This window comes from Serinus canaria, chromosome 5, assembly GCF_022539315.1.
Source record: "Serinus canaria isolate serCan28SL12 chromosome 5, serCan2020, whole genome shotgun sequence".
Classification (NCBI taxonomy): domain Eukaryota; kingdom Metazoa; phylum Chordata; class Aves; order Passeriformes; family Fringillidae; genus Serinus; species Serinus canaria.
This window is the reverse complement of record NC_066319.1, coordinates 53,665,508-53,685,628: the sequence shown is the minus strand read 5'-3', so window position 1 is coordinate 53,685,628 and position 20,121 is coordinate 53,665,508. Positions and strand designations below refer to the sequence as shown.

The window sequence follows — 20,121 nt, the reverse complement described above, 5'->3', positions numbered from 1 at the left end:
AATGTCCCATCAAAATATTGTATTTTTGTGATAACTGAGCATGTTCGATGCTCTCAAATAGCAATTGCCAGAAATTCAGAACAGTGAGTGTGGATTTAGCAGTGCAGCTCCTAGCAATTTCAAATGAACATCTGAGCATCTATTTTCTGAAATAACCTTACCATGCAACATCTTATTGTTGATTTGCTGAAAACAAAACTAAAGGTAGCAAATGTTACCTAATGTTTTTCATTCCTCTTTCAGATGACAGCATGGATTGTGTAGATAATGAGAGAAGACCTCATTTTCCTCAGTTCTCCTACTCAGCCAGTGGAACCGCTTAATGTTTTGCCATTCAGAAACAAAACAGACTGCATTTTGGGGACCTTACTTCAATGGACACTAGAGAACTTTCTATATTATCAAGTTACAAACTGTGTTTGTATTACATCTTAGATGAATTTGTAGGAAGCCTCACAGATTCTGTATTTAAAACAATTCTTTGATGCGTTTTTGAGAAGGAGAACAAATCCATTCTTTAAGTATTATGTCAAGGCTTTTATGCTGAATCACCATAGGTTTTTAAGAATATACACCAAAACTGTTTACTTTAGAAATAATTAAGGTATTCAACATATCAGCAACTCTGACCAGAAAACCCCCTTATTTTATTTATTTCATACAGTTCATTATCTAAATACAGAATCTGCACTCTGATCAATTAGATTTATATAGGAAGATATAAGACTTTAGTAGCTAGTGCAATAATATAAGCAACAAAGTGAACAAACTCTGGAGGGTTAAGGTTCAAACTCATTTTGGACAGCAGTGAAGTGTCATCCAACTCCAGAAAACCAACTATAGGAACAGCATTAATGGCCTCAGTGAGGTAAATCAAAAAGCAAAAGTTATTTTTGTTATAACATCTGCTACAAGACATTACATATCAAACTGAATCCGGTGGGATTGCCACGCCGTACAGATGAGTATTTCATTCTAGACAGTGCATTTAATTATTCCGTTTGCATAGAATCTAGGAATACTTCATAGGATTGGCTTCTCAGAACCTAGAAAACGCTTGATTTACCAATCTAATATGAAAGGCAACAACACAAAATCACCCACTTCCACCACTGTACAGAAATACCACACAGGTCTAAGTGAGAAATCATCCTCATGAGCGAGTCAGCCAGACACGAGTACATTTGGCACTGAAGTAATGACTTGTTGCCACTTTTTTTTTTTTTTACGAAAAGATATATGAATATATATAAACACTTAATGAATTTTTGCATCATGCCAGATCATTTCTTCTTTCTTGAGTGTGCATTAAAGGTATCAACCAACAGTTCATGGTGCCTTCTCACTCTTGAAGATTCAGTTTAACAGTGTTTCCCATGTATAAAAAAAACTAGGTTGAAACTTCATACGTGTTTGAATAATAATGGTGTTCAAAAAGTGAACTCTTTTTTTGTTTTTCATTTTTAATCTTAGTGGGAAATTCCCCACACCCTATTTTTGTTGTATCATGTTTCTTTGTAATTTTCATAAAAGCAGTCTTACTCTGTCTCTGCTGCAAATAAAGTTATTCCATTGTAGGTTGCGTTCTTTAAATTGCGCTCTTTTTTTTGTTTTTTTCATTCTCTTCGCTGTGTAAAAAATGATGACATATATTTCAGTTAAGTAGCATTTAATGTTTTTATTTGACAGGAATTATATTATGAAAACCCTCTCTCCCCCTCTCCATCAGACACTGCTGTGCTTGCACAGAGAGCCCATCATCATGACTTTTTTAACAACATTCAACTCTAGTATTTTTACTCATGATATGAAAGTTTCCCTCCAAATACTTAAATAAAATTGCTTTAACGAGTTAGGTTCTTATTTCTTGTGGTAGGAGCCTTCTGAATTTATAGAGATGCAACAACTGCTCCAGTTTCTCAAGTGTGATGTGCATATCACTGAGGGATTCAGGTTGTTCTGTTCCTCCTCAGTTGTTTCATCTCTGTGCTGATCAGTATGCAAAGATAATTTTGGAAAACGCTTGTTCAGAGAAAAGCAACCTGTGCCAGGAATAAATTGTCTTGAGGTGAATGAGGACTGGCCTTGTTTTGCTGCCCTCCTGGTGCTAGCAAAAGGCCCTGATCTGCAAAGGTATTTCTGTTCCACCACCCGGGCCAGTCTGTGCTGCACAATCTCTAACACTCTCCAGGCACGAATGTTAATCACAGCTGGTTACAGGAGGCTGGAATGTCCTTTTTCAAACAAGACTACAAAGAACAAGATATGAACATCCAAGAACAACTGCAGTGTGCTTCAGAATAAGCAACAGGAATTGCAACTGTGGTAAGCCATTAAACATCCAGCAGGTTTTTTGGTTCAAAGAATAAGCTGTAATTCCCAGTGCAATTTACTGTGTGTTTATGCAAGGAGGGAAGGGGAAGAAGAGATTTGTGTCTCTAGAGACTGGTGCTGGACAGCCTGTCCCGTTCAGCAAGTCTGATCTAACTGCTCTCCTTCCTTTGCTTCCAAGCCTTCATTTACATCTCCAGCCAGCCCAGGGACCAAGTCCAAGGAAAGTCTTCTGCAAGTCTACAAGTCTTGACAAGTTCTGAACCAACACAACTTTGTGCATCCAAATATAGGCAACACTACTGAGCAAAGGTTACCATTATCTGCCCCAGGAAAATCTTCTCTGTCAAATGCAGAAGCAGGCATGGATCAGGTTGTTTTGTTGAGGCTGATTATGTCTCACTATTTTTCTGCCAGTTGTTGCTAATGCATTGTTTTAATTCCCTTATATAAAATGGAACTTGTGTTCTTTACATTTTTAACACAGAAAATCCTACTGCAAAAACCTGTGACCTGAGTCAGATTCTTTTTGTACCATATATGCAGAGACTGCTTAAATCTTGCATGTTTCTTTACCTCTTTGATTTGAAACCTCAAAACTTTTCTAACAATCATCTCTACAGCCAGAAGTTCCCCATTTTTCCTTCTGCCATTGGAAAATGTCATCTTGCTCTGGTGTTGCACATTGCAGCAAAGCTGGTGCATCCCAGGTTCTGAGCACCAGTAGCTGATGTGTGTTACAGCCCAGAAATGTTGTAAGTTTGAACTTGGAGAAAACAGGAAAAAAGCCCCTTGGCAAGAGCACATGAGTAAGTTCTCTGTGTGCCTGTGACTGCAGTCTGGAATTGAGGTCAGCTGGGCAGTGGTTGAAACAGATACACTCCTCTGAGTGCTGCTTGGGGTTGAGACATGGGCTGGAGCCAGGTAATTCTGCAAATTCCATTTTATACTCCCTGGTGTAACTAAAGCATCCAGTACAATCCCATTAGGATATGACAGGCTGTTCTCCCTTTAAAGTGGATGAAGATAACTCTGGTTCATAGCATTCCAAACTTTGCACAAACTGTGACCTCTACCCACCCCCCCCCAGTACAATAAGCAGCTTTTTCTTCATTTTTCTTTCTGCACCTTCACTCCTCCAGCAGGTGACCTCCACCTGCTCTCCAGCTCTCATACTTGACTCGAGTCCTGGCTGTTTTTGAATTTGTTCACAGTCTTCCGCCTGAGAAACAAATTATGATGGTTTTTGGAGGTTTGGGGGCAAAACCTTGCCTGGATTGTTTGAATTGGACGGTCCTTGCTTTAACTAGTGGGAATTTTTGTCTGCTGCTTTGGATTGTGCCCATGTGTTGAAGTGCTCAGTACACCAGCACTGTGTTTTGATACTCCTGAGTGTTTGTGGGGCCTTTTCAATCTTTGTCAGAGAAAATACCCTTTGCTTCTTAGAGAGCACATGCCAAAACAGATTTTTATCTCCAGTAGCTGGCTGTAGGATGGTGGTTTCAGATCAGAGGTCACAGCCCTCAGTGGGAGTGCGAACTCCAAGGAGACAGGGGTGCAGAGGGGGAGCCCACACACAGAAAGTGCCTGTGCAAGTTGTACAGAGCTGCCTGAGAAGTTTGGGAAATGATGATTTAACAGGTCCAGTTTATTTCACTGTATCTAGAAGAGCTTCAGAGGTAAAAACAAAATTGAAGAAACAGGCGAACGTAAAGGATCTTGTTTCTTCAGCGTTGCAAATGAGTGTTTGTCTTCCACTTTGAGCTCAATTTTTGTAATAACAGGGAGGTTAATTGCCACGAGGAGTAACTCACAAGGAACACACAGTGCCTGTGGCGAGCGGGGTAATTGTCCCCCTGCAGCTGAGAGTGCAGCCGTGTGCCCGCTGTCTGCTGCAGCATATGCTGCATTCTAATCAGGGGATGGCTGCTTGCTCTGCCCAAAATCATTTTCAACAAATGCAATTTGTTACAGTAGGTCCTGCTTGACACTTTAAAATTTCTGATGGTCGCTGCCCTGGTTTTGTGAGCGTGGTGGGTTCTTAAGGACCAAATCAAGGTATTCATGTGTAAAAACTCTACTTCCCTCTGCGGTTTTTCAGCCTGCACATAGCTCAGTTCTGTTTCCCGTTTGCTGAAGTGCTGCTTCACATGGGGTTTTTTGCCTGTAACTGGGTTTTTTTGCCTCCCCCCAAAGATGGGCTTTGTGTTAATGTAACCCTGTTTTCCACACTTTCTTCATGTCTTTTATCAGGTTACTGTAACTGCTTGTGTTGCATTTCCTGGGGCTTTGAGTTTGTTTCAAGAAGATAAATGGCAACACAGCATTTGCTGTATTTTCTGGATTCTGAAGGTCTCTCAAATTCTCTACATATTAATACATTAACCCTGCAGAACATAAAATTATTTTTATGCTGGAGTGAGAAGTCTTCACAGAAGACACACAAACTCTTCCCCAAACACTGTGATCTTTAGTTATTGGTAAACTCCCTGCATCTATTCCTTTGTGCTGCTGTGTCCTTACAGTACTGACGCTGTTACCCAGGAAGTTGTGTAGTACTGAAAAAAATCTATATCAGAACAAAAAATAGTGATTGTGATCTTCAGCAGAGTGCTTGAGAGTTCATCAAAATTGGATTAAAATGAACATGAAATCCATTCTTAAACATGCTGGACTCAATGGTCCTTGTGGGTCCCTTCTAATTGGTTTATTCTGTGATTCTGTGCCCCTGCTCTGCATTAGGACTTGCTGCACTTTGGAGGCTCCTTACTCTGAAATTGGCTTTTTATTTTAATATACTGGGACACAGATCTGACTTCAGAGAACAATTCCAGCACCTTCTCCCACACACAGGGCTGGAGTTCATACAGCATTTGAGTGACCTTTTTTTTTTCCTAAAAAGCTAATGACTTTTCTCACATACTTGATAAATTGCTTCAGTGACTTTTAAAGGCTTTGTAGATGTGCAGAAAGATCAGAACGTTAGCCCTTCAATGAACTTCCAGAACAAAAAATGGAGTGACATTATTAGGATGGTTGCAGCACATGGTAAGTTTTCCATATGTTCCCTATTCTGATGATATTGGGAGAAACGAAACTAAACAGGAAGAAAGGAATACCTGGTGCCCATTCAATAATGGGTGTAGAGTGAAACTAAGTAAAAAGCAGAGAGAACAAAGTCTCTTGGAGTAACTGCAGATTGGAAAGTTGCAGAGGAAAGGAAGTGGAAGAAAGCGGAACAAAATGTACTTATTTACGCAGGTGAGATCATAAACTTAATGTGTAACTAAGATAAAGGGATTAAACTTAGTATCTCCCTTTACTTGATTGTAAAACTTAGAATCAGGTTACCTCTCCAAAGTTTTACTTTCTGTGGTGACTTGCTCAGTGTGGAGGAAGTGGGGATCAAAGGTGATTGCTTGGTATTTAAAATTATCTTTTTTTAAAATTCCCATGAGCAGCAAAGGGAGTTGTAATGAGGGCAATGCTTCCTGGACTGCCCAGTGATTTTTCAGGTAACTTTGAGAAACCACTGATAGCTGTGCCTTGCTTGAGGTAGGAGAGGCATCATCCCAGCAATGCAGGAAAGCACCAAGTTTGGCTGGAGGTCAGTGTGTGAACGGCACAGAGCTGTCTGGGGTTCCCCTGTGCAGAACAGTTGTGTCAACTTTCTTTTCAGATCACTGACTTAGTAACTTGGCCTTTATTAGCAATCTCTCTATAATCTCTCCTCACAAGAAAGGTGAAGTCAGCAAGGACACCTCAAACAGGGAGAAAACCCTGGATATAAATCCATTTCTTTTCCTAACGGGTTCAGCTGCAGTTTCCTCTGAGCAGCACTGGATCCGGGCATGCAGGCTGGTGGAGCCCCAAGCACCCGAGGGCTGCTGCACAGGAAGGCTGGAGCAGCACAAAGAAGCTTCCAACACCCCATCTGGAAAAAGCCCCCACAGGAGCACAGGCAATGGTAATGCCATCTGTCTTCTGCTGAGCAGATCTCCTCTCCTGGGAGCAGGAAAAAAGCTGGCACATGGAGGTGGGCTTTCAGTTCCCTGCTGCACGGAGGTTGGATGCAGATTGCTGGGTGGTACCTGTAGAGACCGGCCTGCACTATTGAGTTCCTTTTCCCTTTTTTCAGGTTTTTTTTTTTTTTCCAGAATTCCAGTTCTCTTTATTTGCCTTTTGCCTTATGACATCATTCTCCCATCTATTCCCAGCAGACAAGGAACAATGGATTCCTTCTTCCTCTTCTCCCTGGCTTTCATTCTTTTTTTGTGCCTTACCCTATCTCTCATCTTCTGCAGTCCCTTCTAGAGGGTGTATTATCAACTGACAAAATATCTCCTTAAATAATTATTTTCCTCATACTGGATGCTCCTTGGGTCACTGTGGAGACTTCATCTGACCCCAATCCATAGGAACACTTACACTGTCTGTACAGACCCATGTCCTCAAGGTTCATGTAGACTCTTGACTGGTGTATTTTGGCATGAAATACTAGCATAAACAAAAAAAAGAGCAAGTCTCTCATTGAGTTTTAAAGTGATTTCCTATTCCTATTGATATTTTAAATATAAATTCTGCTACAGATAAGAGGAGGAGATAAGTGCCCAGTGCCTTTTGTCACACACTGTTGCTTCTTTAGTAGAGGTAGAAGGGAATTTGGATACTCCTTACTGGCATTCATTTCTGTTACAGGACATACCTAAATTTGTGTGAATTTCCACCTGATAAATAAATAAAAAAAAACCTGGGAAAAACAAAACAGAAAATTTGTCTGCCCTTTATCTCACTTTGCTTTGCTTTGCTTTGTGGTATGAACTATCAAGTTTAACCTATCTAGAGTTCTCAAAAAATGTAGAGTTAAGTACCTGATAAGACACTAACTGAAAATTGCTGATGGAAAATATTTACATCTTCTCTTAAAGCTCTTACAAACACTTAAGAACTCATTAAAATGTGGGAAACTAAACCCAAGCTACTTCAGCATCCTCAAGTTCACTGCTTCAGTCTGCAGCCTGTATATCCTGAGACCAATTTACCCACTTTTCTAGGTGTGAAAGACTTGCAGTCCAACTCAGCAATATTGATAAATCTCTTGGAACTCAAGACTTAATCATGTACTTTCCCATCCTACTGCAGGACCAGGGAAAGCTTCCCCTCTCTGGCAGCCAGCCCACATTATCCCCTGGGTACCCACTGATCTCATTTTCTAAGAGGAACTGAAGGGGAATTCCTGCCAGGCAGCTCTGTGGAAGTTGCCCAAGAAGTTTTAACACCCTATTCCTGGATGATATTGTCCCATCCTATAGTTACCCTGCTTGGCTCCAGCTAGTCTGCAGATGCAGGTTCAAAATAAAATCAACCTCCATTCTGCTCCCTCCCCCCTTATCTGGGCAGCTAAGTGAAATCCAAACATATGGCCTCCATAAATCCTTTGTAAATGGCCTCGTGTGAAACACTCAGCCAAGGCAATGGTTGTCATTAAACAAATAATGACACCACAAGAGCAGAACACAAATTACACTCGGGGGCAGATCCTCAGCTGTGCAGCCCAGTTTGCCCAGTGACACCAGGCTCACTGACACTGGTCCCTTGGTGTTGGTGCTGCCTGCTATGAAACCAATTTGGAATCCACACAATCCTCCTGCAAAGCTTTCAGGGGTGCTCTTGCAGGGCCAGACTCTGAATGAAAGGATGTTCTGCAGCGTTTGTGGAAGAGCAGGATGTGAACACTGGGACAGGCTGCCCAGGGAGTGGTGGAGTCACCCATCATCCTGGGGGTACTTAAAAGCTGTGTGGATGTGGCACCTGGGGTCAGGGTTTAGTGCTGGGCTCGGCAGTGCTGGGTGAATTGGATGGATTTGATGTTTTTTATAACCTAAATGATTCTATGGTTCTGTGACAGCAAATTTTCAATAAACACAGATCATAATCAAGAATGCTTCCACAGCTAGGCAAACCAGAGTAAAACAACTGAAATAAAATACTGCTGGAGACAGGTTTAAATATAGACTGACTCGAAAGCACGTGAAGAGCTGTTCTACTGCTGGGGCAAACTGTCTCTCAGTAATATGAAATGCCACAGGGAATGTGTCAGAATAGTTTGCTACAACAAATAAACACACACACCCCAGCCCACTGAATTTTTTCAGTAATTATAAACTCTTACATGCAATCTAGGTAATCCCAGAACTTTATGAACAGTTATGAAACTGTGGAGCATGTTGCATTAAAATATGTATCAAAATAATCATCTTAAATTTATTTTACACCTTCCAAGGAGCTCAGTTCATCACACTTTTGCTTGTGTGGCATCTGACCAGATTGTCAAAACCCATTCTTACAGGGTGTTGCAGGGTACTATAACTTAAGTGATTCATGCATGCAGCTGTTGGAACTGCTTGTTGGGTTGTGAAAAATCTTGTGGTGCCAAGTGCTGATCTAGGAGAACTCAGATCTCCATCAGCCGCCTTGGCTCCGAGTTGTTACTGAACAACAGATGGTAGCAGGAGTTAAGCAAACTAAGAAAATATTCTAAGTTAAAGGCCTCACAAGAACTGAAATTCTTGAGAAAATACAGAGAACAAGTGTTAAAGTTGGAACTAGTTTTCATGTCCAAGTGATGTATGCCACTAAACTTTAAAGGGTGCTCTCATTTCTGGCAGCACTCGTTTTGGTGGAAGTTTTCATTTAACTTGGACAGAGCAACCACGTAGGGAATTAATATCACAGCATTTCAGGGAACAGCTCAGAGCCACGACTCCTGCTCATGAAGCTGCACTTGCCACAATGTCTGGCACTAAGGAAAAGATGAAAGAAGCCCAAGTTGTGTTGTTTTGCAGTAGATTACAAGCAGCAGCAGTAATGAAGGGACAGCATCACAAGCACTGATGATTTCTCCAGCAGAACAAGGACAGCACTGCAGTTCACAAATGGGAACCTTGTTAGTGCTAAGGGGAACAGAAGTGCACAGGCTCTCACTGTGTCCTTATCAGCAGCAACAGCACAGAAGGGACAAAGCCAGTGCAAGATGTAAGAAAAACTGATCTAGCAATGATCCCAAACATGACAGGGAACAGAGTAAACGGAGTGAAGTCTTGTACCACGGAAGAAAGGAAGTCCCTGTAACTCCATGTTCAATAACTTGTAGTTTTTGGTCTCACCAAGACAGCACACTCCAGTATCAGTTAGGTGAGGGAAAAAAAGGTATTTTCAGGACTTACAGAAGTTTATGTTCAGCAGTGCTTATCCAAAGTCACAGGAATAAAGCAGTTTTCTATAATACTTCTTTTTTCTATGCCCTGGCTGAGCAAGAAAGATCCTGCATTCCTGTAACCCATCTCAGTATACAAATTTCTTCAAACAAGCTCTGTAAGCAGCAGTACAGCCAACTACACCCAAGTGAAACCAAGTTCTCTCATTTTTAGAGAAGTGAGGACTTCCAGAACAACCTGGAGTGAAACCACTCAACAGAAGATAAAACAATTTACAAAGGAAATATTCAAACTGGCTTTCTTAACATATTTGGGAGGAGACCATGAAACTCTGCACATTGACTACATATTTTCAGCCTTACATTTTACTGTACTTTAACTCCTTATACTGGCTATCCCAACTGATCCCAGGTTTCTAAGCTTGTTTTTACTGCATTTAAAAATCCTTCAAAATCTATTTTGGGCCAGTAAATAATCTTGCTATCATGGAAAGCAAAATGAGAACAATCAGATTACTCATTTGGGGAGGTATTACTCAGTGCAAGAAAGCGTGGGAGAACCAAACTCCAATGAATGAAATGAAACTCACGGGGATGAAATACATAAAAGTGCATTAAATTCTGTATGTAAACTACTTGGTTGAAAATTGAATCATTTCTTTAGGTTCAGAAATCAATATTCAGCAAAGTGCTGCACTCTACAGCACATCCCACCAAAACACCTAAGGATATGAGTAAGTTTGATCATATCAGTAGTTCTAGCAGAGTAAACAGGATGTAAGAGTGAACATTCTCATAGCCTTTTACCAGTTCCTCATTTTTGGCAGCAGCAATCAATACTCAGGAGAACAGAAGAAGGCAGCAGATCTCAGAGTGCTGAAGAGTTTCAACAGTAATATAAACTCCTAAGTGTGTCCACACCTCAACACAGAGCCTTGCAGTGCTCAGAAACACATGAAATCCTTGTGCTTTGGCAGACTCTGAAGAGCACAGATGTGCCTCATGAGTGACCTGGAAGTCACCAGGCTTCTTGTTCCCCTCTGTGGTTTCTCTGCACTGCAGGGTCTCCAGGGCCACCAAAGCCTCGTGTGCAGCAGCAGCAGCAACAGCTCTGGATCTCTGGCACAGGGGGCTCTGTGCTGCCCCTGCCCCTGCAACCCAACAAGGTTTGCCTTTTCCCTGACAAGGACACCTCCATTTCCCTCCTCTCATCCAGTGCTGCTCATCTCATCTCATCAGAACCACCAGTGAGGTTGATCACATGTAACAGGTCCCTGACAAATCTGTGTGACTGTTCTCAATTATGTTCCCACCCTTCCTGTGCCTGGATGTGGAGCTGGACACAGCTTTTGTGAGGATTCACACTATAACATTCCTGTGGGCTGAGGTCACACTGACCAGCCCATCGTTCCCCAAACTGTTCTCCTCAAAGACTGGCACAACCCTCACCTTTTTTCCACCACCAGGACCATCCCTGAGGTGCCACTGCCAGCCAGCAGCCCACTGTACACTTCCTGGTGCAGATTCACAGTCCCACTCTTGGCATGGACATCACTGTACTCTTTCACATCTTTATGAGAAGCAACTTGAGCAGGATGTTAATTCAATGCAAAGAAATGGATAATGGGAATATTTGGTTTGGATTTTGTTGTTGTTGTTGTTGTTGTTGGGCTTTTTTTTTTAAATGTGACATAACTTACATGTTGGCATATAATCACCCTTATTTGTCATACTGATACATTATAATTCAAAGGAAAAAATGGGATCTATTTATGCTTTTGCATCTAATTTACCTTTTGCTCTTGTCTTTGCAGGCAGCAAAATGGTCTGTTTGGAATTTCAGGCCATATTTTATGAATGGTACAAAATATCTGGGATTAAAAAAAAAAATCTGTTTTGTGAACCTTTGACCTACAGATTAATGAGGGGAATATTTTGAAACACACTTCCTCTCCCGATTAGCAGTCCAGTCATTACAGTGTCAATTGAGCAGTCAGGAATTCAGAAAAAAACCCAAGAATTTGAGTAACAAAAGCCATAAACCCAACGTCGTGCTGCCACCCTGTGGCTTGAGGATGAAACTTCTGCTGCGAAGGTAGGAAGAGGAATTGTTTTATTTTAAACCTCTAATCAGATTAAAGAGCACGCCTGTACAAGGAGCTGCTTGCAGCTGGTGGAATTCAGTTCAAGTCTGAGAGAATTCGTACAGAACAGACCAGGACAGTACTGGTGCAGTTTATCAGGGGGGCACCTGCCCTCAAAACCTTCAACTGGGTTTTTGTCAGGGAAAGAAGAAACAGAAAAACATCTGCCCCTTACAGAACAAATAAATGAGAAGGGGATCATGATTTAAACTATGACACTTGAGCAAAACAAGGTAAGAAAATACAATTAAATAAATCCTAAAATTTAAAGTAAATCCTATAACCGCAAAATGTTCAAGCAATAATAAACTCTGCAAGATACAAGTAACTCAACATCTATCACAGGGTTTTAATGCAAATCACAGCCATGAGAATAAAAACTTTTAATAAAAGTGTAAGACATAATAATTTGATTCCAGCTGAGTTTTTTCCCAGGGGAAGAAAACAAAATAACAAAAGCCCAGAATACACACCACCAGCAAATATTAAAGCTTGTATTACAATTGTAGCAGTTCAAAATGCAATCAACTGTAAAAGCTATGGTATTTTAATATCTATCAATATAAAATATCTATACAAAAAAGTTATATATGTGTGTGCATGTGTATTAGCCATTAAAATATACAACATTGTGTGATCATTCTCACCCTACTGCAATTTTAATAATGTAAAATAAAAAGTAATTTGGAAGAATTTTATTCCAATTCTCTTGCCTTTGAATTACACAGCTCCTACTTATTTCTTAAAGAATCATTTACATTTTCTGAGGCCTCTTGGCTGCTTTTAATAGGTTAACCAATTTACCTCACTAAAAACAGTGTTCGAAGCTTTGCTACCTTCCCCTTCCCAGTAGTGAAAAACCCTAAAGAGAGTGGAGGAAAGCAGGTACAGGTGATCTTCCTCAGCCTTACCTGTCCTCACTCAGAAGCCTGCTGGGAGCAGGACGCTCTCTGGGAAGAGACCCCCCATATCCCTCACCTTTTCTAAGCTGCCACTCTTGAGGTTGTGCTGCCAGGTTGGGCTCTGGAGTCCCTGTGCTGCTGCAGCAGTTTTGTTCTGCACATCTGAGTGCTGCTGCTGGGTAGGTTGAGGTTTTCCTCCCTCTCCCTGGAAAACCCTACATGTTCCTGCAGCAGCCTGGATCTAAGCTTAGTCTGACAATCCATGGTAAAGCACTGCAAAGAACAGAGGACAAGGTTTGACAGACACAGAACAAACTGTGTCTGCCATACTCTATCCCAGCTGGAGCTGCCCCAAGCACAGAGGGCTTGGTGTCCAGGCAGTCAGTGCCCTTGGAATCCAGATGGGTGGCAAAGGCAGCACAAAGAGCTTTTAGTTGCAGAATTTGCCGTGATGAAACAGTATCACACCTAACCAAAAGCTACAGAGCAGTAGCAGATGCAAGCTTGTACACATACTCCATATGTGGGAGCCTAATGACAGGTAAGTTTTGCTGGGATTCAATTTTTTAATCCAGTTTGATCCTGCCAAAACCCAAAGCCATCACATAATGACTGGTAGGGAGCATGGTGAAAGACACAAGTATTTATTCCTTGCATGGTGCTGGCATTTGCTGCTGTCTCACCAATCCAGCCAGAGGCCAATTGAGTGTTTTCAAAGGAAAACAGGCCCAACAAACCTGGGGACAAAGATAACTGTTTCCATTTTTACTTCTTGGCTGCACCTCTTCAAAGTAAGATTCAGAAGATTTAAGCCCTTTGCATATTGCTGTCACTTCTGAGTGTCACAGCTGATGGCAGCAAACTCAGCACAGAAGAAAAGCATTTATGCCTTGCCCATACTTGTAAGGAAAAAAAGGACATTGTCTCTCACTCTCACCTGCATTATTTGGGGTTTATGCCCTGTCCTGAGATAAAATACAGCTGCATCTAGTTATCACTGTTTCATTCCATTCCAGAAAGGAATACCAAAAAAAGCCTAAGAACTGGCTGCAAGTCAGGGCCCAAATGTGTAGGACACTAATACAGAAAGGAGGAGAAGAGGTTCAGGTGCTGGCTGTATTAAACAAAAGACACATCAATCACAGAATGGAGAGCTAACATTTATTTATTTTTAATTTCCACACTGTCTGGATCACCTGTAGGATGCCTCACTTTTCTCTTGGAAGAAAGCAGACTTCTGGACTGAACTGCAAAATATTTGGGAATTCCTTTGTGCACAGGACAAATGCTATTGAAGGAGACATCTCAAGTGTATTTGTTCTTTTCAGTGAGCTTTTTACAATGTTGTGGGTTTCTTCTAACACAGTCTGGAGATACTGGAGACTACTGCAGTCACTAACCACCTTAGACTGTCCTTAAATATCTGGTGTCTATGAAACCACACATTTCTAGAACTGACTCAGTTATTAGTCTTAAAAGAAATTGTTTTATCCCAATCAGATCAGCTGACTTCCTTTTGGACATAAAGTTCTGCTCTTTGAGACATATGTCACCAGTAATGATACACAGGCCTCAGAAGTTTCTCATCCATCTGTAAAATCATTACTGGAGGATATTTTTACCCATCAATATGCTGGCTCCTCAGGGGATCTCCTTCCCTTGGAACAGCAGGCAAACTTTGATTTTTGACACTTTGCACTGAGTGGGAGGGGAAGAACATACAATTACAACAAAAAAGCACAGGATTGAACCCAATTTCCTGCTCAGCTAATAATCCAGACAATTACTCTGGCTCTCATTTACAGTCCTAGGGGTACCCTATGTGTTGTACTGTAACTCTATTACAGCTCAATGATCAGTGGCAACAGACAAGTCCTTGTGAGGAGGAGTTAATTAGGCAAAGAGAAAAATCTTTGTACTTCTCACCCAAAGATTCCTCCCTTCACACAGGTTGGTTTTTTTTTTTCTGTAGGCATTATAAAGATTTACAAACAGTCTCCAGTCTTATCTCCCGTTGTTTATCTGAGAACTGCAGGACTAGAAAAAGAACTTTCCTGAATATATTTGAGTCTTTTGGTAGACACAGGCAGTTTTGTCACCTTCTGAAGCCAGAGAAGCAGATGTGGTAACCACTAAACCCCATTTCTCACATGTATGAAGTACCTCCCCTATGCAAGACTTGGCCATGCTGTTCTGTGCTCCTCCTGCCCTTCCCCTCCCAGCCTCTAACCTTCTTCCAGCCCTCCTGCTTTTCTCCTCCCAGCTCTTCACGCTGCACTGGGTATCTATCCTAATGCACAGCAATCTTTCAAGCAGCTAGAGGATAACAAATAAAAACATTAAGCCATGAAATTTATGTCATTGTTTACAGAGGACAGCTTTCTATGAAATACAGCAATGACTAAATGAGCCAAAAAAACATTTCTATCACTAGTTTGAAACACAAATCATTTGTAAACAAAATGTCTCATCTCTCCTAGAGCCTAGAAGCAAAACATTATTTTCAGTCTCACCCTCAGGAGAAAGTAAGAAAAGGCAGACACATACTTAAAGGTTTCAATTCGAAAAATATACTTGACTGAAAAACCACTTTATTTCACTGCTTACAGCTTCAAATGAAACAAAGCCAATTTTTAAAACCCTTTCCTAAAACTAACATTTAAGTGCAGTAAACCACAGCTTCTTCCCATCCATAAAACTCAGCTTTGTGGCTTAAAATGATTGCCACAGGAGCAACATTTTTATGTGCCCTGTGATACCAGCTGGGAACTGCACCAGAGATCTGCCACCATCCTGACTTCATCTGTTAGAGCTTTGAAAAGACAGATAATGCTGTGGAATTCCTGCACATTCCAACTAATTTTTTCACTAGCAAGTCATCTGACTTGAGACTTTTTTTTTTTTGTTTGTTTTTTTGTTATGGGAATGATGATAAGACACATTTCACAATTGCTCAAAATGAAGACCGGAGTAAGAACCAGTAAAGTCTCCCATTTTAACTGGCTCCAAAACATGCAGAACAGGAAAACCAACCAGATCCATCAGCATGTCCAGGCTGGCACAGATGGTCAGTCTAAGCTGGAACAGATGGTTGGGAGTGAAGGGACACCCCTCAGGAAACCCTGAAGTGCATAAATGCTTTTAAAGTGTGACTGCATAGTTATACAAAGTGCTACACAGGCTAGAGAGGATGTCATCCTGCACCTCACTGTGGCTGATACACCCAAAGCCATGACACTGCAGCTATGAAGAGCTGCTCTCCAATAACAGCCACCCCCACCCTTTGCTAAAGCATTTACCATTTTCTTTGGGCAGCTGCAGGATTCTGACAGGCAAATACCCAGAATGTCAAATAAAGGTGTCCCCAAGACGGAGAAGTCAGGGTCTCAAATTGCACTGCAATGGACTTTCCATCTCTTCAAACAGAAATGGCTCAAGTGAAGGGAAACAGGTAAAACAAGGTTACTCCACCCAAAACATCCTAATTACAGCTAAGAAGACTGGGAAACATGAGTGGCAGGCTTTACTTCAGGAGCTCAGGGCAAAGAATTTGAGAAACAGACCATTAGTTGTGCCACAAGGATTTCTTTTCTTGTGTGTGTCAAACCTATTCCTTCTATCCTACAATCTGAAATCAGCCACTCAAATCAGCATTTTCCTGAGGTAAAGACCACTGTAGTTTTCTTTTAGGCACAGCTGGTTTGCCAGATGATAAGTGGCTTCTTACATGAAAAACAGCAAAATCAGTAAAAGAAACCTACTTTGAGGGGCTGTCCAGCAGTACTTTACTTCACTCTTACAGCACAAACAATACGAAGCCTCTGCAGTGATTCGAAAAGAAAATGAGGAATGAACTGGTTTATGGAGAGGTACCCCTGAGTGCTGACCATTTTTCAGACCACTTCATGAGCTATTTCTGAGTGGGTATTCAGAATAATATGAAGTTTACAGTGTTGGTGATAAACTCATACAGATAAGTTGCTTTCCAAGAAAGGCCTTTCAGTGAAAGTACTGGAAAATTTACTAATGAGAAAAACTTTTCTGCTCCAAGCCTGGTGTGCTACTGCTCTTTCTATCAAAGTTACCATAGGAGGATTAAAACCATTCAAGCTGTGAGTAAACACAAGATGTTTGTGATAGCTTAAAAAAACTTAAACAGAATCAGCAAATTTTCTTATTTGGAAAAGCCCTCAGGCCTGGCTGATTTTCCTAGTAAGCTCACAAAGAAAATGTTCTGTGTCCAGAATGGATTCACACTCACCTGAAAGCACAGAAGGAGCAACTGATTTCTATTCTGATCCCACAAAAGTGTGTCCTAACATGACCAAGAAGCGAAGAGAATATTCTGAATCCTGTATCACATCAGGAACACCCGGTAAGAGCACAGAGTGGTCCCTTCCAGACAGGCATATCACAGCTAGGAAAAAGGAGAAAGCCGACTCAAAATAATCTAAAAAGCTTTAAAATATAAATGTTTATTTAGCTACAATATTTAAAAGTACAATATAAAGATATAAAACATAGAAATTCCATAACTAATTCACATGCTAAAAGGAGTATTTGACCAGCTGCAAGGAGAAGACTTCATGAAATTCATGGATGTTTTAGCCACAAGGGTTATTTCATCAAGTTTCAGACTTGAAATACTGAACAACCATTGCAGAGAACTTGCTCTCCCACATCACCATAACTAGGGGAAAAAAGAAACAAAAAAAACCAGAAGAAACAAAAGTCAGAGTGCCTACTGTTTCTGGAACATAACAATGACACGCTATTCCATTATCAACCTCAACCACGGGACTCCCACGCAGCACACTCAGTATTTCTTTATAACACAGGATTGTTACCAATGAGGCAAAAAAAATTAAGATTATTCCTTGGAAGTGCATGCATTCAGCACTGGAGAGCATGCAATACTGCTGGTGGGAAAGCAGGAGAAATTTTTGCCTCCTACAGCATTTAAGCAAGAAGCTGAACTAGTCTTGTACTACGGTTGATTAGAGTGCTTCACACAGGTATCTTGGTTTGCATGTTTCAGACAGTTTCACTGCAGCTAAAGCATGGGAAGACTTTAACTTCTTTATGTGAATGAGGTAGATATCTGCTGCACCCGACTATCAGGCCATGTGTAATTAAAACAAGCTTCCAAACTCGAAAGGCACTTACTCAACAGTGGAGCACAAAGAGCAGGTAACCGTGTTACAGCAGCTGCAGAGCCTGCTGCAGTTCTGGCAGACGAGCCGGTCACACTGTGCACACGCCTCCTTCACATCGGCCGTTCTCACACACGACGAGCAGGCTCTGGATGCTCCCAGCGGCGGAACTGCTTGGCAAAGACACGATAAAGAACGGATGAGCTTTACAGCAAGGCAGAGAAAGCAGCTGGGAAGTCCCAGGAGCTGCAGAGCGCGGCCCGTCCGTGCACGGCTACAGGTGGCAGCACTTCGCAGGACACTCGGGAATGCTAAGGGACAGGGAGCACCACTTGGTACTTTCTTGGTTCTTTCTCTGCTCAGTGGCAAGACTAAGGGATACTAAAACAGAACATACACCGCAGCAATTCCAAAATCCGTCAAATCTAACGCTTCCTTTAAGGAAAGTCAACAAAGAAGAACTACACAGCACAAAACTACTCATGATAGTACAGGCCTCCTTGGGAGGGAAGCCAAGGGACAGCACTGGTCTCTGTAGTGACCAGGGACAGGAACAGAGGGAATGGCCCCAAGTTGTGCCAGGGGAGGTTTAGCTTGGATATTAGAAAAAGGTTCTTCACCCAGAGGGTGGTCTGGCACTGCAACTGGCTCCGCAGGGAAGTGGCCACGGCCCCAACCCTGCCAGAGTTTAAGAATCATTCCGACAACGCTCTCGGGCTCACGGTGGGAAAGTCGGGGATGTCCTGGGCGGGACAGGAGTTGCACTTCGATGGGTCCCTTCCAGCTGAGGGTATTGCGCGGTTCTGTGACACGGCCCGGGCACTCACCCCTGTCCGTGGGCCGCCGCCGCAGTTTCCCGTCGTGGCCGATGAGGAGCTGCCCGCTCCAGCGGGGCCCCTCGCCCTGCGCCTCCCCGGCCGGCCCCGACTCCGCCGCACGGGCGGCGGCCGCCGCGCCCTCCATGTACGCCTGGGCACCCCTGAAGAGCAGCCGCCGGGTCCTCTCTGCCGGCGGGAGAGGACAGCAGAGTCAGGGGCGGGCTCCCCATGCCCGCGGGCCGCGGCGGGCCGGCACATCCCCCCGGCGGGGCCGCCGGCCAGGCGCTCCCCCCTCCGCGCCCCGCTCACCGAACACCTCCCGCCGGTACTCCTCTCCCCGCACGCCGCGGCTCAGCTCCCGCAGCCCCACGCGGGTCTTCAGCTGGAGCGGGGCCGCGTCCCCGAAGGGGCAGGAGCGCTTCGGCATGGCCGGACCGACCCGCGCCCGCCCCGCCCCGCGCCGCGCCGCGTCACGGCCGCGCCACCGCCTCCCTCACATCCCGGCCCGGGCGCTCGGGAACCGCGGCCGCTCCGTTCTTTCCGCAGGAAAGCGAAAGCTTCGTCCGCAGCGGAAAATTTCTCTTCCCGCCGCGTCCCGAGCGCCCGGCGGGGTTGGCAGAGGCGCTGGCCCGGCCCCGCCACCCCGCCCGCTGCCACCGCCCCTCAGGCGTCACCTCCGTGCGCCCGGAGCGGCTGCGCGGACCCGGCGGGGCAAAGCGAAACCGCTTTTGGGACTCGCGTTTGTCAATGAACTCAGAATCACGGATATGCTGGGGTGGGAAGGACCCACGAGGATCATCGAGTCCAACTCTTGGCCCTGCACAGGACACCCCAGGACTCGCACCATGTGCCTGAGAGCATTGTCCAAACGCTTCTTGAACTCTGTCAGGCGTGGGGCTGTGACCGCTGCCCTGGGGAGCCTGTTCTAGAGCCCGACCACCTTCTGGTGGAGAACCTTTTCCTAAACCTCCCCTGACACAGCTTGTGCCAATTTCCTCACGTCCTGTCGCTGGTCACCAGAGAGAAGAGGTCAATGTCTGCCCTCATGAGGAAGTTGTTCCTGCAGCGAGGTCTCCTCTCCAGTCTGAGCAGACCAAGTGCCCTCAGCTACTCCTCATACAGCTTCCTTCCCCACCACACTCTTCACCACCCTCGTGGCCCTCTCGTATTGCTTTAATCCTTTTTTATTTTGTGGCAATCAAAACTGCCCCCAGCACTCGAGGTGAGGCAGCCAGAGCCCAGAGCAGAGCAGGACAAACAATCCCCTCCCCTCGACAGCAACCGGCTGTCGATGCTCCCAGGACAGGACTGTCCCTCCTGGCTGCCAGGGTATGGCTGGCTCATACCCAGCTTCCCATCAACCAGGACCCCCAGGTCCCTTTCCTAGTTCCCCAGTCTGTCTCTACATTCAGAGTTGCCCTGTTCCAGGTGCAGAAACCAGCAGTTTTCACTTTCAAATTTCATACAGTTGGTGACTGCCTAGCCCTCTAATTTATCGAGGTCTGTCTGCAAGACCATTGCCTTCCAGGGAATCAACAGCTCTTCCCAATTTTATCT

At 43.6% G+C, this 20,121-nt stretch overlaps 2 protein-coding genes across 3 annotated transcripts in view; one reads left to right on the top strand and one right to left on the bottom strand.

The window, feature by feature from the left end:
• Nucleotides 1-1,577, top strand: part of AKT1 (AKT serine/threonine kinase 1) — a 78,293-nt gene extending 76,716 nt beyond the window's left edge. Inside the window, exon 14 of the mRNA XM_030240100.2 lies at nt 244-1,577. Within this exon, the coding sequence (XP_030095960.1) occupies nt 244-323 (80 nt within the window). The 3' untranslated portion in view covers nt 324-1,577. The remainder of the gene's footprint in view (nt 1-243) is intronic.
• Nucleotides 501-19,192, bottom strand: SIVA1 (SIVA1 apoptosis inducing factor). 2 transcript variants are annotated; one of them, XR_007777830.1, is made up of 5 exons: nt 18,874-19,192; nt 18,574-18,750; nt 17,760-17,916; nt 16,855-17,010; nt 501-1,628 (listed from the first exon to the last, which is right to left on the bottom strand). XR_007777830.1 is itself a non-coding variant. In XM_009101697.4 (4 exons), the coding sequence occupies exons 1-4, from the start codon at nt 18,989-18,991 to the stop codon at nt 17,226-17,228; spliced, it is 510 nt and encodes a 169-aa protein (XP_009099945.1). In that variant the 5' UTR covers nt 18,992-19,192; the 3' UTR covers nt 17,040-17,225. The 2 variants fall into 2 exon arrangements, 1 of the variants encoding a protein (XP_009099945.1); XM_009101697.4 differs by lacking the exons at nt 501-1,628; nt 16,855-17,010 and adding an exon at nt 17,040-17,283.
• Nucleotides 19,193-20,121: the final 929 nt, after the last annotated feature.